At 27.1% G+C, this 14,184-nt stretch overlaps 1 protein-coding gene across 3 annotated transcripts in view; it reads left to right on the top strand.

The window, feature by feature from the left end:
• The first annotated feature begins 400 nt into the window (after window positions 1-400).
• LOC105846964 (A disintegrin and metalloproteinase with thrombospondin motifs 3) overlaps window positions 401-14,184 on the top strand; it is a 35,937-nt gene continuing 22,153 nt past the window's right edge. The window contains exons 1-2 of one of the 3 annotated variants that reach the window (XM_065801060.1): window positions 401-535; window positions 7,463-7,555. In XM_065801060.1, coding sequence (XP_065657132.1) covers window positions 7,510-7,555 — 46 coding nt within the window. In that variant the 5' untranslated portion in view covers window positions 401-535; window positions 7,463-7,509. Of the gene's footprint in view, window positions 536-6,205; window positions 6,478-7,215; window positions 7,331-7,462; window positions 7,556-14,184 lie in introns of those variants that run through there. The other 2 variants (XM_065801062.1, XM_065801061.1) reach the window with 2 other exon arrangements.

A 14,184-nucleotide genomic window follows, 5' to 3' on the forward strand; every position in this document is an offset into this window, starting at 1 on the left:
CCACTCGCGTAAAATGCGCTTGGCATTCAAAAAAGTGGTTTTTAAAACAATTCAAAAAAGGGCCAGATTGAGAATTCAGCTTTTTGTCTAGATGTTACCATTTATTGTAGATGTTGTGTCAAAAAATATAAATTCATGTATATGTTCCTAGTTATAAAAGATAAAAAATTTAACAGACACTACCAACATCATATTTTAAGCAAAACATGTTTGCTGATTAATCAAATTTTAAGTATGTTTTTTAAGCTCTGAGTTTACCCCAGATTACACAACAAATTTAGTTGACTCATTTGAAGTTTTTTATTTAGCATAAAGTTAATTCATCAAATAACATATCTTAAGGATTATTTGAAATATGTCCTTATTCTAAATTGCATTACTAATACTTTCAATTGAAAGCATTTAAATCAAACCAACTTTATTTCAACAAAAAGCTTTAAGTAATTCTAAGCCTTTTGTTAAATGCATAAGTAAAACCAGTTCAAAAAAAATAAAAACTAACTTTATTTGCTTTTTTGGTCAGAAGTCCATTGAAGTAAGTGATTTTTTTTTCAGTTAATATATATTTTAGTTTATATTAAATAAGTATTAGAGTGTCCTTGAGACGAAATTAATTTCAAATGTTTTTATATCAAACAAACTTTTTAAACATATCATTATAAACAAACTTAATCGATGGGATTTGCGAGATGCGTGCGTGTTTGCGTATGTATGTTTACAAATTTTATATTATTTTGTAAAAAAAAAAGTTTTGTAATTAAGTACAAAATTGCTGGTAAAGTTTATGTTAATAAAAAACTTCCCAATTGAATGTAACACGTTGTAAAATGTTTCAATTACGAAAAAAGTAATAAAATAAAAAAAACTGATCATTTATGTAAAAACTGTACCTAACTATTTGTACTAAATGTATTAATTACAAAATGAAACTTTATTAAATGAAAAGTTTTATACTTTTAATTTTTTGTTTGTTTTTTTTTCTTCAAAAAGTTTACTTTCTTTTGAACTTTTGTTTGAATTTCTTAAAACCTCATGCTGTTCTTCAAAACCATTCCAAATAAAAAACTCTCGCAGGATACTAAAATTTATATAAATGATTTTAAAACATAATATATTATTTGTGATATATGTTTTTTTGTGCTTATTTGTGTTAATTTGTACGTTTTTTGCAATTAATGAAATCAAGTGCCTTTTTTTGAATCTTCTCAAAATTTTGATTAAAATACGATAACAATCGTTTATACCGATTTGTTATGTACAAAATTAAAATTAAAATATTGTTTCGTTTTTATCGGTTTGTTTCGTTTTTATCGGTTTGTTTCGTTTTGTACCGGTTTTATCATAGTCATAAGAAATAGATTTCTTATTATTTCTTATGACAATGGTTCCTCTCACCTATTTCTTATGACAATGGTTCCTCTCACTTATTTCTTATGACAATGGTTCCTCTCACTTATTTCTTATGACAATGGTTCCTCTCACTTTTTTAAGAAATAGTCCTAAAAATGTTGCTTTTATAAAACCATAGTCAGAATTCTGACTATGGTTTTAATAAAGCAGTATTTTTTTATAGTCATAAGAAAGAGAAATCTATTTCTTATAACAATGATTTTTTTTAACCTTGTTTTTTGTTTTGTTCATACCTTATTGTTTATTGTTTTGAGACGCAGGTGTTTACATTTATATGTTTGTTTATTGCCATTTACAAACAATGCGGCTTAATCTTTTTCATGCTAATTACATTTTAAAACCATTTATATTTTAATGCTGTTTTTATGAAATTATCATTTAGATTTTATTGCGATTTGCACACATTGCCATTTATGTGTTATTGTTTATTGTCAGTTACGTTTTATAGTCATGTTTTTATGGTTTACATGTTCCCTTTTTTAAAATGAAAATGAATGAAATTTTATGGCTGCAGTGGTACATTATAGCACATCTGAAGTTTTCATTTAAACTTTTTTCGTTTAACATATATCTTACTGTATTATTAATTACGCCTTCGTAATCGGTTGTTATTTATCTTAAAATGTTATTTATCTTTAAAATGTCATCATAAAAAGCTATTATAGTTTTGAGGCTAATAATTTGTTTGAAATTGAAAAACTGAAATCTTTATTTTTGGTAGAACCCCTCCGGTATTTTTTAAATTGTTAGCCAATTCGTGGTTTCAAATGCAAAAAATGGTTTCAGATAAAAAAAATAAAGATTTTAAATAATGTCTCTAACAATTACTTTTAAAAATTTCTTTATGAAAATAGTTTAAAATCGCACTGAAACACTATTTTTAAACGGTTGTAATTTAAACAACAACAAATAAAAGGGTAATAGTGAATAAAAACAGTAAGTTAAACGGTAATAATGTATAACAACGATCAGGTACAACTTAAGCGTGAAAATATTTGTCGCAGAAACCATGAAGATATCAATGATGAGCTGCATTTTACAATTATACAAATAAATAAAAATTCTAATATTGTAATATAAGCGCAAAAGCGAATTAAAAAAATGATTTTGTGTGGGCTATCATACTCTATATGGAATCTTTCGCCGATTTATTTTTTCTGCATAAATGGTAATTAATCAAACAGTGTATGAAAATGGTTGCATCATTGTTTATTAACGAAAATTGCAGCGACGATAATTATCTATTTTGTTCTGACGTTGCATTATACCGGTATATACCTAAATAAGAAAAACATAAACTATGTTACAAAATTAATAGTATGACATGTATCACAAAATATAAACTTGTATTAAAACGATTTTACTTGTATTAAAACGATTAAAGCTGAAATGAAGATCATCTGCAAAATAGAATCAGTTCTTGGTTAAGAAAAGCTAACGAAAAATCTTGTACAAAAATGTAAACAGAAAAGTTGACGCAATATGTTATGAAGACGAGAAAGTATTTTTTCAGTTCTGAAAGTAAATATATAAAATAAATTGCTTACTTCTCTGTACTAATTTTTGTTCATTATTGCTTGCGTTTATTTTGAGAAAATATTTTGTCACCAGGGCTAGAATAAAAAAACAACAACAGAAAAACTAAACATAATTTTTGCATCACTAAACATCTTTGCACTAAGGTTTACCCTGACATTATAACTGCCAATTATCCTTGTAATATCTCAATAATCGTACGACATTGTAAGATCGTATGACATTTTTTTCTTTTTTATACGATAATCTATATTGGTATTGTATAAAGTTGTACGATACTCTTTATCTTTTGATTAAAATTTCCATGTACTTGTATTTTATAAGTGCAAATTATAAAAATTCTTTTTAAAAAATTTAACGTTATTTATCGATTTTTTTTTTTCACTATTCTGTGAAAAAAGAAGGTTAAAATTATTACTATTATAATAATAATAATTATTTATATTATTATTTGTATTTTTGTATTTTAATCAAATTAAATATATACAGATACACATTATAAGTTGATCATCTATGTTAAAATACATCTAAATTAAAAAAAAAAAAAAGTTTTAAACTATAAAATAAAATTAAAAAAAACTAGAGAAATTGTAGCAATAATAATAAGTTTATATAAAATTGATCTGTTGTTGTAGCAATAATAATAAGTTTATATAAAATTGATCTCTTGTTGCCTATACCAAGCAATATTTTTTCTCGTTAACTAACTTTATAACTAAACTCTATAACTTATAAAAAGTTTTAAACATAAGTTTAAAGCAAAGAAAAATATCTTTAAAAGACACGAGCTTTACTCACTTTCATAAAATAAGACAACCATTTAATTTCCGTTAAAGTTAATAAAAATTAAATGAAGCGAGAAAAGCATACAAAGTCTTAAGGAAATTTATTAAGGAGAATCTATCATGGAGAAATCATATTGGTCTTATCAAAATAAAAATATCCGTTGTAATTAAGGGCGTTGTATATATCAAAAGGCTTTCCTGATGATACAATTATAAAATATATGAATGTCCTAGATATATCTTAATTCGTTTCAAATATTAGTGCTTATGTATAGATATAAGAATGCTGCCAAAAGTATTTTATGATATTTTTGCATAGATTTTTTTTTTAAGTTGGTGTCAAGGTCAACGATGCCTCCGGCGTCGTTGACCCTGACATCAACCACGTCTATCACTTACCCAGTTTAAAACTACACGTGTTACAATTTATCAGTTATTAGACAAGGCCTGTCATTATGGAATTAATTTAGGTATAACAGTATAAAAGACTTTAAAAGTGTTTTCTCTTTTAAAAAAATGTAACTGCATCTTGTTAACTCCGGCCATATTATAACTGCTATAACTTATATTTATTTTTATACACCTATAATTTACATATATTAACTGTATATACCTAATATGTTAAAACGTGTTTTTCTTAAACTTAAATGAACTCTATGAAACGGTTGTGATGACATAAGTCATCTGTATCTTTATTGCGCTCCTGTCTGTTTTTTATATATCATCTTTATGTATTGTAACCGTTTCATTGTAAGTAATTTTTTATTTTATGAGCAAAATAGATATTAAAAGCAAAATAGATATTAAAAAAAAGTTTGTATTCAATTAAAAAAATTCTTTTGTTTGTTTATAAAAACGCAATTACAGTCAATTTTAAAATCTTTTAAGAACTTCACTATTAAAAGTCCAATCAACCCAACCATATCCAGAAAAAATATAATTATATAAAGGCTAGAGCGAAATGCACAATTAAAGAAATTTTGAGAGTTTTCTAGAACTTTTCGTCTAATTCACATTAGACGAAAAGTTCTAGAAAACTCTCTTCAAGATGTCGACTTTTAAGGGCGTGATAGGGCTTCAACCCAGAGTGTTTGCAAACAAAAGTACTGTGACACAGATCAACTGAAAGCAATAAATAAAGAAGAAGGCATGTTTCAAACTGAGAGGCGTGTTTCAAACTGAAAGAGGCGTGTTTCAAACTGTTGAGAGGCGTGTTTCAAACTGTTGAGAGGCGTGTTTTAAACTGTTGTTTCACAACTAACTATTGATATAAAATATTTTTATACAAATAATCATCACTCACTTTTTTAAATATCAGAAAAGAGTCCAAGTTGCTTTGTGTGACAGAGGAAGAGAGATAAAAATCTAATGTTTCAAATTTTCAATAATTTTATATTTATACAAAAAAAACTACTCACAAAACTCCCAACAAGACTTATTTTTTATGTTTGATGGAAAGGTAGTGAATTACGGAAGTTTCTCCACCCAATCATCTAATGTTTGTGTGGCAAAATTTTCCGAAACAAATGTTTATAAAATATGCTCTGTGATAAAAGGCTTTAAGAAAAAAATTTTCTTAAAAGGAAAATCTTTTCTTAAAACAGAAAAAAAAGAATTAAAGCCAAATGAATAACCTAGTCATTCAAAGTGACAGATTTTATCAACCACTTTTGTTAAACATGAAAGTTTTAATGGAAAGCCACCGCCAGACAATATCTTTCACTTTTGAAAGTATAATAGTTATCAAATGTGTGCATATTTTTTATTAATAATATATAATGCTGTATATTGAGGTTTAAATACATTATCTCATTATTTAGAAAATTTATAATTTTAAATCTACGATTTATTTATGTTTCAAGTAGAAACAGATGGTTTAGCCTCACAAAAATACAAAAACTAAATTAGTTAATTAATATATGAATCAGCATACTAGTTTTCCGCTGATCAGAAAAGTCTAATTCACTTTTTGATATTAAAAATTAAATTCTTGATCCTCAATTTATTTCATTTGATAAATTTTACCTTCATTTTTATTTTTTGATATAATTTGGAACATCAAAAACAAAATCTTTGACCCCAAAACCCCTTAATTTCATGTATTATTTGTTTATATTACATTGATAAACAATATTTGCCGCTTCTTCACTTCTCTGACAAAGTGCACAACTTCAAATTTTTTATTGCTTATATCATTATCGCATAATATTGCGTCATTTGGAGGTGTTGATAGATTTTATGTTGGTTTTTTTTTTAAAGTTTTTGATGAATGTTTGTGAAATACTTATTGAAAATTTTTGAGATTAGGTTTGGACGGAATCTGTCAATATACATTTCTTGATTAATAATGTTTTCCAAGAAAACTTTTGAAAATGTTAATTCAATAGAACTTTCTAAATCAGGCCAAATCTGTAAAAGAGATATGACGTTAAAGTTTAAAATATCTAAAAAGTCTTAATTTATTGTTATTATTTGATTATTGTAAAACAATCTTTAATCTAAACTTTATATTTTGAGCTTCTTAAGAAATTTTCAGTTTAAAATCATTTACTCTGAGTTTGTTGGATAACACTTTAGCAAAGTAGTACTTTGCATATAAATATAAATGCTTCTGCAAAAAAAATATTTCAAATTACTATGATGGAGACAAAAGAATTAAAGATGGATGTGAAAACAAATTTAAAGAAGTTACTGCTTTAGAAGACAAGCAGTTAAAGTTAATGTAGCAGTTTGAACCTAAAAAAAAGTATTTTTATATGTTTAATATAAGAGTTCAACACGCTATATTATTAGAATACTATATGTTTAAACAAATAATATTTGTTATGCAAGAAATAACTTTTAAAAAAGTGAACAATATTTGTAAAGATATATAACAGATAGTAATATTAGTACGAACTAATTTAATTAATTTTTAACTAATTGTAACATAAGTTCTTATTATGTAATAATTAGTGATTATTGCAATAAATTGTAATTTAAAATGTAATTTACAATTAAATTGCAATAAAAAACAAAAAGAGACACAATAATATATTTACATGTTATAATAATAACAATAAGTTAAAAATTTAAAATAAAGCAAAAAAAGTTTGTTGGATGCTAAAAAATAGGATTTTACATTTTTTACATTTATACACAAAATACAACACCTTTTCATCCCAAAATGTTTTTTAAACAACTAAATAAGATTTAAGTAAAAATAAATAAAGACGAAAAACTTTAATAGCCAAACGTACTTGTTTCCGCGTATTGATTTAACAAATATATATACGTTAAACAAACATACTTGTTCACGCGTATTCTTTTAACAAATATATATTTGTTTAACGAACATATTGTTCCCGCGTATTAACAAATATATATTCGTTAAACTTGTTCACGCGTTTTCGTTTTAAAATTATTTTTGAGTTATTATTTAAACAAATGTTGATATACAATTATATATTTGTACATAAATATTTTATACGAAAATCTTTAAGGATTATTTTTTAACGAATACTCCAACATCAACATTAGATAAACAAATATTCGTCCGTCACTAGTATATAATATAACGTATATTCAGAAGATAAACAAAAGAGAACTAAAAATATGATGTAAAATATAAAAAATAACTTTTTATTATGATTTTGCGTTTTATATCATATATTTTATATAATTTTTATGTTCTTTTTCAATTAAAATCAAGTTGTTTAATAATAATAACTCTTTTTAATGGGCATTTTTAGCTAAATTGAAAGAAGAGAAGTTTGTTTCTTTTATCTACCTAATCATAATGTGGTCAAACGTGCATTTCATTTTGTTTGGTTTCTTTATTAAAGGTAATTTACAACTTATTTATTTAATGTCATCAAGTGCGTGTGTGCATATTTACACCAGGTTTACATCTGCATACATTTTTTTTTTTAAAAAAAAAAAAAAAAAGCTAGTTTAGTGTTATTTTGATATATATGAACAAATATAAGCATATATATATATATATATATATATATATATATATATATATATATATATATATATATATATATATATATATATATATATATATATAATTTAGAATTATTTTGCCATAAAAAAACACCTTCGCTTTCTTGCTGAGTTAGTTAGATATTACTAATATTGCTCAATGACATTTTTTTAAAGGTTTTTATCTTTTACACATATAACCTTTGTCTTGGCAGATCATGAAGTTGTTGGTATTGGCAGATCTGGTTGAGCTAGGGCCCTGCGAATCCGAAATTTTGATTTCGAATCGAATCTCAAATCGAATAAAATGATAAATTTCGAATCCGAATCTTGCTTTAAAAACAAATTCTTTCACAAAACATGTATTTATTTAAGTTTTAACAAAATCAATTGGTCAGTCAGGCCTATACCAACAAAAAAACTAAGTCCTTGTTTGCTCTTGCCCAGATTAGTTTTTCACTACTGGCAAAAGTGTTTGACAGTCATTTATTGCAAAGAACTTAACCACCAACTGAGTTAACTCGTTCGCTAGCACAATTGGACGATTGAATTGACAAATAATCTCTAGTAGTCTGGATGTCAAGTATGTTTACATTTATAATGCAGAATTGCACTGTCAAATGTTTCTTTCAAATTATTGTAAGGATTCGATTTGAAAAGATTTGAATTAAAAAAGATTCGAAATCGAATCTCGAACCCTATATAGATTCGCGAATCTGATTCGAATCCAAAGATTCGCAGGGCCCTAGGTTGAGCACCCATACTTTTTCTTTTTTGACAATTTAAAAGTTAGAACTTTATTTCAAAAAAATTTTTCACAAATCAATTGACTGTCAAAAAGAAGCATTGTGAAAATATTAAAATTAAGCATGTCCTGTTCCGATTTCAAAAGCAGCAATGAAAAAAGTTTCTATTAGACATTTCAAATATCTGTAGTAATTTTATATGGTGACTGTGGGATCACAAAATATTTCTTTCGGATTGGATTAATGTCATTTGCCGTCACAACCTTTTGGTTTTTGGCTTTCCAGATCCCAGCCTTTGCACCTGTGCATCAGGCTTTATAAAAACTTTAGATTTGTAGTCCAGTCTGGTACTTTTTAGGTATTTTTGCATAGATCTGTTAAACAAACAAAAAATGTACTTCAACCATAGTATTATATAAATTTATATTATAAACTATGATAAAAAATATCTGTTCTCACCAATGGTTACAGTGCATTTAGGCATGGATGTCGATATTCGAGGAAAAAAACGAGGGAAGAAGGGCTTAGCTCGAAGCGCAAAATTACTTTTGTCAACATAATTGATTTTATAGTTATATTATGACATTGAAAATGATTGTTTATTTTGTAACTCCTGTACAGGACAAAAAAAATAAACACACTCCTGGATAAGAATTTAAAGCTAGCATAAATTTCAGTTGGCTTCAAAATAGGAAAAAAAGTGTCTGTTTGTTTTAAAGGTCAAAAAAGCAATAAATATCACAAGGGTAAATCTAAATTCGAACTAATTATTCCTTCTTGAGGCATTCCCTCAACAGTGTTGAATGAACAATAAGCTAGGCCAAGATCCAAGTCAGATTTGAATTACCGATTGAGAATCTCCGAGGACAAGCATATGATAAAGCGAGTAACGTGATGGCAAAAATAAACTGGTTAACTCAACAGATTTTAAGATAGAAACCAATTTTTATTGTCACTCCAGCAACTTTCAGTACAGCTTAATAATCTTTTTCCACGATACGACGGACAAAATTCTGGTTACAAGGTTCAATGAAAAACACAAGATTTTTTATTTATTTTTGCTATTTTTTTATTTGCCGTATAATATGATTTACCGTATAATATGATTATGCCGTATAATATTTACCGTATAATATGATTATGCCGTATAATATGATACGGGCAGGACTTCAAGAAGATAGTAATGACCTTATTACGAAGCCCTTAACAAAACTCTATTTTCTTCAACAATAAAAACATCTTCATACTATATAAAATAAATATATACCGAGAATATATAATCACTAAATATATCATAATTTTAATACTCTACATACTTCAGAAGTGAAATTCAAAATAAAACATATATCAATATGCAGTATAGCAACTGAAAATCTTTTTAAAAAATCAAAAAAATCAAGAATCCAAGAATACAAAATTGAGCTTGTTTATTATTGCAAAAAGCTTTTTCTAAAATGCTATTATTGCGTAGGTTATATTTGTTTTGGGGTTTAATTTTGTAAAAGTTTACAAAAACGGGACATAAATTCTTTACATAAAACACAAAACATTAAATACATTTAGTTGATAAACATTTAAGGCGTCCAATTTTTTTAAAAAGCGGTTCAGAGTTTGAAAAACGATTTTTAAAATTTATTATGCGAGCTGCTTGGAAGTTACTGAAAGAGAAAAGATGAAGATTGTAGAGCAAGATAACGATTGACGGACGACTTAAAAGATTGCAAACTATATGAATCAGGAAAACAAGATGAAAGAAGCGAATTCCAAAGAACTGATGTTCGAGGAAAAAAACTAGACGAATAAGCGTTTTTGGAACACTTAAGAACAGTCACAGAAAAAGGATGACACTTAATTGAATGACGAGTAACACGAGAATGAATTTTGGTAGATGGCACAAAAGACGCTAGCTCTTTAGAGCAGTGCCCATTATAGTATTTGTAGAAAAGAGAAAGAAAAGCAACATTACGACGATGTGATAATGGTTGGAGGTTGGCTGCAAGAGCAGGTCCAACTATGTTTGCAATGCGTTTTTGCACCTTGTCTAAAAGAGAAAGGGCATCATTAGAAGATCCGTCCCAAATATGGCAACAGTATTCCGTGCAAGGCCGGATTTGAGATTTATAGAGATAGAGAATAGAAGTAAGAAAGTGACGAGCTCGATAAAGAGATGCAACCTTAGCAGATGCTAATTTTGCAACTGATTTGATATATGGTTTCCAAGAAAGATTGGAAGTAAGAGTTAATCCTAGAAGATGAAGAGTAGGTGACTCATCGACTGTTCATAAATATAGGAAGATCTAAATTATTGCGATAACGATTGGCTGAAAAAAATTGAGTTTTATCTGAGTTAAAGTTTATTATAAAGATTACAAAGATATAAATGGATATAGATGAGAACGTTCGCAAAACTAGAGCATACCTTCTACAGGCGCCATCTTTGCTATTTAACAACTTGACAGTATTAAACAATCATAAACGAACTTGTATTCAAAGGCAATGAACACTTCATCTCCATCTTTTACGTACGGCCCCTCTACTTTATAAAATTGTACACGGTCCCTCCACTTTTTAAGATGTGGCTACGCTAATTAAGCGCGGCCCTCCACTTTTTAAGATGTGGCTACGCTAAGTCAAGAAAAAGTTTATTTACTTCTTTTAGAAGTTTAGGTGCTCTTTCTAGTTAAGCTTGAGCTCTATAAGCGCCTCTTTTATTGTCTTCTCTCAACATCTTGCTTTTCCTTGTCTTTGTAAGCATTTATTTTATATTATTTATACATTTATATCTATATCATCATCGACTGGATCTTCCCACAATAATGGATCGTCCTCATCATCTAAATGATCTCCCCCATCATCAAACAAAAAATTCATAGCTTTTTTCATGTTGGACGCATTGTCTGTCACAACGTAATGTACTTTATTGGCAATATTATTTTCTGCAATTATTGACTCTAACTCATCTTCTATATTTCTCCCAGTATTAGATCCTTGGAAGGAGCGAAACGCAAGAAGACGAGATTGTGGTTTACCATTTATAAAAATACAGAAAGTGACTGCAGGAAATGAGTGTGCTCTTCTATTAGCCGCTATATCAGTTGTTAGTGAAAGATAAGACGATTTAGCTAAAACCTGATGCAATTTTGTAAGCTTAGCTTGTTGCATCTTTGGTAAAATTTCACATGAAATTGTTTGCCTGCATGGTGGTGTGAATTTTAGATCTATATCTGTCAAAAACTTTCGGAAATCATTGTTTTCCGTTAATGAAATTGGCAAACCACAATTTACTATGACGTTGGTTATAAATGATTGAGTTAATAACTTTTGGTGAGGATTTGCTGAACTGTAGGAAACATTCTGGTCTTTTTTTTTTTGGCCTGTTAAAAACTTGTCATTAAGAGTTGATCATTATTTTTGATCCTCTGATTCTTCCGATTTGTGTACTGCTCATATAAAGACTCATGTTTGCAGGATAAATGTCTAAAATATAGATAATTATGCAATATAAAACGTTCATGTTCAATTATACAATATTGAGCTAAAATCAAATAGGAGAAAGACGCCTAGGATGGCGTACTTAACTTTGACCCTTTATTATTCAATATCCTGAAGACCAATAATAAAAGTTTTGATATGGGTATATTCCTTGTTACATGTAGAACGATTATAACCCTCGGAGTTTTCATCAGTTCTGTTTTTTTATAAGTTATTCCTATTTAAAAAAAAAAAGCACAAGTATTAAACTTAGCTGACTATTTATCTCCATTTATAAGAAAATTTTTGTATCCAAATATGATGATTGATGGTAAACCTTTATCCATTTCTTATATCTTTTTAAACACACAGGAGGATAATTATTAAAATCATTATACTATTTCAAGTAAATACTAGATATGACAACTATAAAGATCAAAATTTCATTTCTCAAGTACCTTAAGGCATACTTGGTACCTTAAATTAATCTTCTAATCATATTAAAACTGGTCCTGATTACGAATAATCTTACTTTTGTAAGTATATTTGAAAATTAACTCTGTAACAATTTCAAGAACTTTCATACTTTTTAAATAAAAACTTTTCTATTAATGAATATTTTATTCTGAATGAAAATTTTAAAATCGTTCGAATTTTTTATTTCGAAAAACCAAATTTTTCATACATTCTATCGTCTACAAAATATCACAAGAAATTTTCATTCATTTTTTTAAACTAACTAACTGTAGGTAACCAAATAATATTATGTAACGTTAAACGTTAATGAATTACAGCATGTTATTTCTATTTAATCAATAATTCTATTGTTCTAAATTCAAAAAATGAACTTTGCATCATAACATAAATTGTTCAATATTATTTATACACTATTGTTTAATATTTGAAGTAATTGTCTTAATCATCATGTAAAAAGTTGTTATCGATATCTTAATCGTTATGTAACGAGTTGTTATCGATATCTAAAATAACTTATCTTAATCGTTATGTAAAAAATATTTTCAGATTTGAAAATACTTGATAATAATAGCAAAATTTGTTAAGTTTTTTGGTGTTTAAGAATAACTAATTTAAATGAAGCAACTAGTTACATGTAAATACACCCTAAAAATTTAAAATTAAGGAAATAACGCAAAATCAAGAAACCACATTTTGAAATTCAGCAATAAATGTGCATTTATTCCAAAAGCATCATTTCCAAAAAAAATATTTTCGGCAATACATGTTCTACATCGGTAAAGGAAAAAGAATCGCATTCTTTATTAGTTCTTTTAAACTTATTAGAAAAGATTTTTTTTTGTAATATTTCATTTCCGCCATTAGTTTTTTTTAACAACTTTTTGCTGCATATTTACAGCATGATTCTTTTTTTACCAATTATAAACCTGATCGTTTTTCACCTTAACAACTATAAACCTTCCTTCAGACGACAAAAGTATCAGCATTGTTGCCATCAAAGTTACCATCATAAAGGTTGTACGTACTAAATTTGATGTTCTATTGATTCATCTGATGAACCCTCTTTCTTGACTGTCTTTTTTTCAAATTCTCTAAAGAGTGTTCTAGGTTTTGCGACGAGCTCCTAGCACGAGTACAAAATACAAGTTCTAATTTTGAAACTTGGGAATCTCATGTTATGCAAGTTACTTACCGGTAACGTTACTGACCGATAAATAACCGTTAACTTAATTCTAGTTACCAGTAACTTGTTAATTTTTTTTATACTTAATAATTAAGTATAAAAAAAATTTTTTATACCTAAAAATTAAGTATAAAAATTGTTTTTTATACTTCAAAATTAGGGTGTAAAAAATTTTTTTTATTCTTAAAAATTAAATATAAAAATTTTTTTTTATACTTAAAAATTAAGTATAAAAAAATTAACAAGAGTTTCTGGGAAAAATTATTTTTCACGTGACTTTGATTCCAGGATAATCTTTTAAGTTTTAAGTTTTATTTTGCCTGTGGAAACGTGATAAAACCAAGTAAAAATACGCGTGACGTAGTTTATGAAATCCCACGTTCTTAAAAACCTTAAAATTCTTGTTAAGGGATCGTCCATAAATTACGTAACGCGAAATTAAAAGTATAGACAAAAAATAAAAGTTTTCCCTCGCAGTGTCTTTAATTAAACCAACTAAATAAACAAGCCTTTAAGGTCAGCAAAAACCGCCGCGCAAAAGTGCAAAATGATCTCCTACTTATATTTTTTAAATAAGTTTCGCGTTTCCTAATTTATGGACAATCCC

The sequence above is a fragment of the Hydra vulgaris genome, chromosome 07 (assembly GCF_038396675.1).
Source record: "Hydra vulgaris chromosome 07, alternate assembly HydraT2T_AEP".
Lineage (NCBI taxonomy): Eukaryota > Metazoa > Cnidaria > Hydrozoa > Anthoathecata > Hydridae > Hydra > Hydra vulgaris.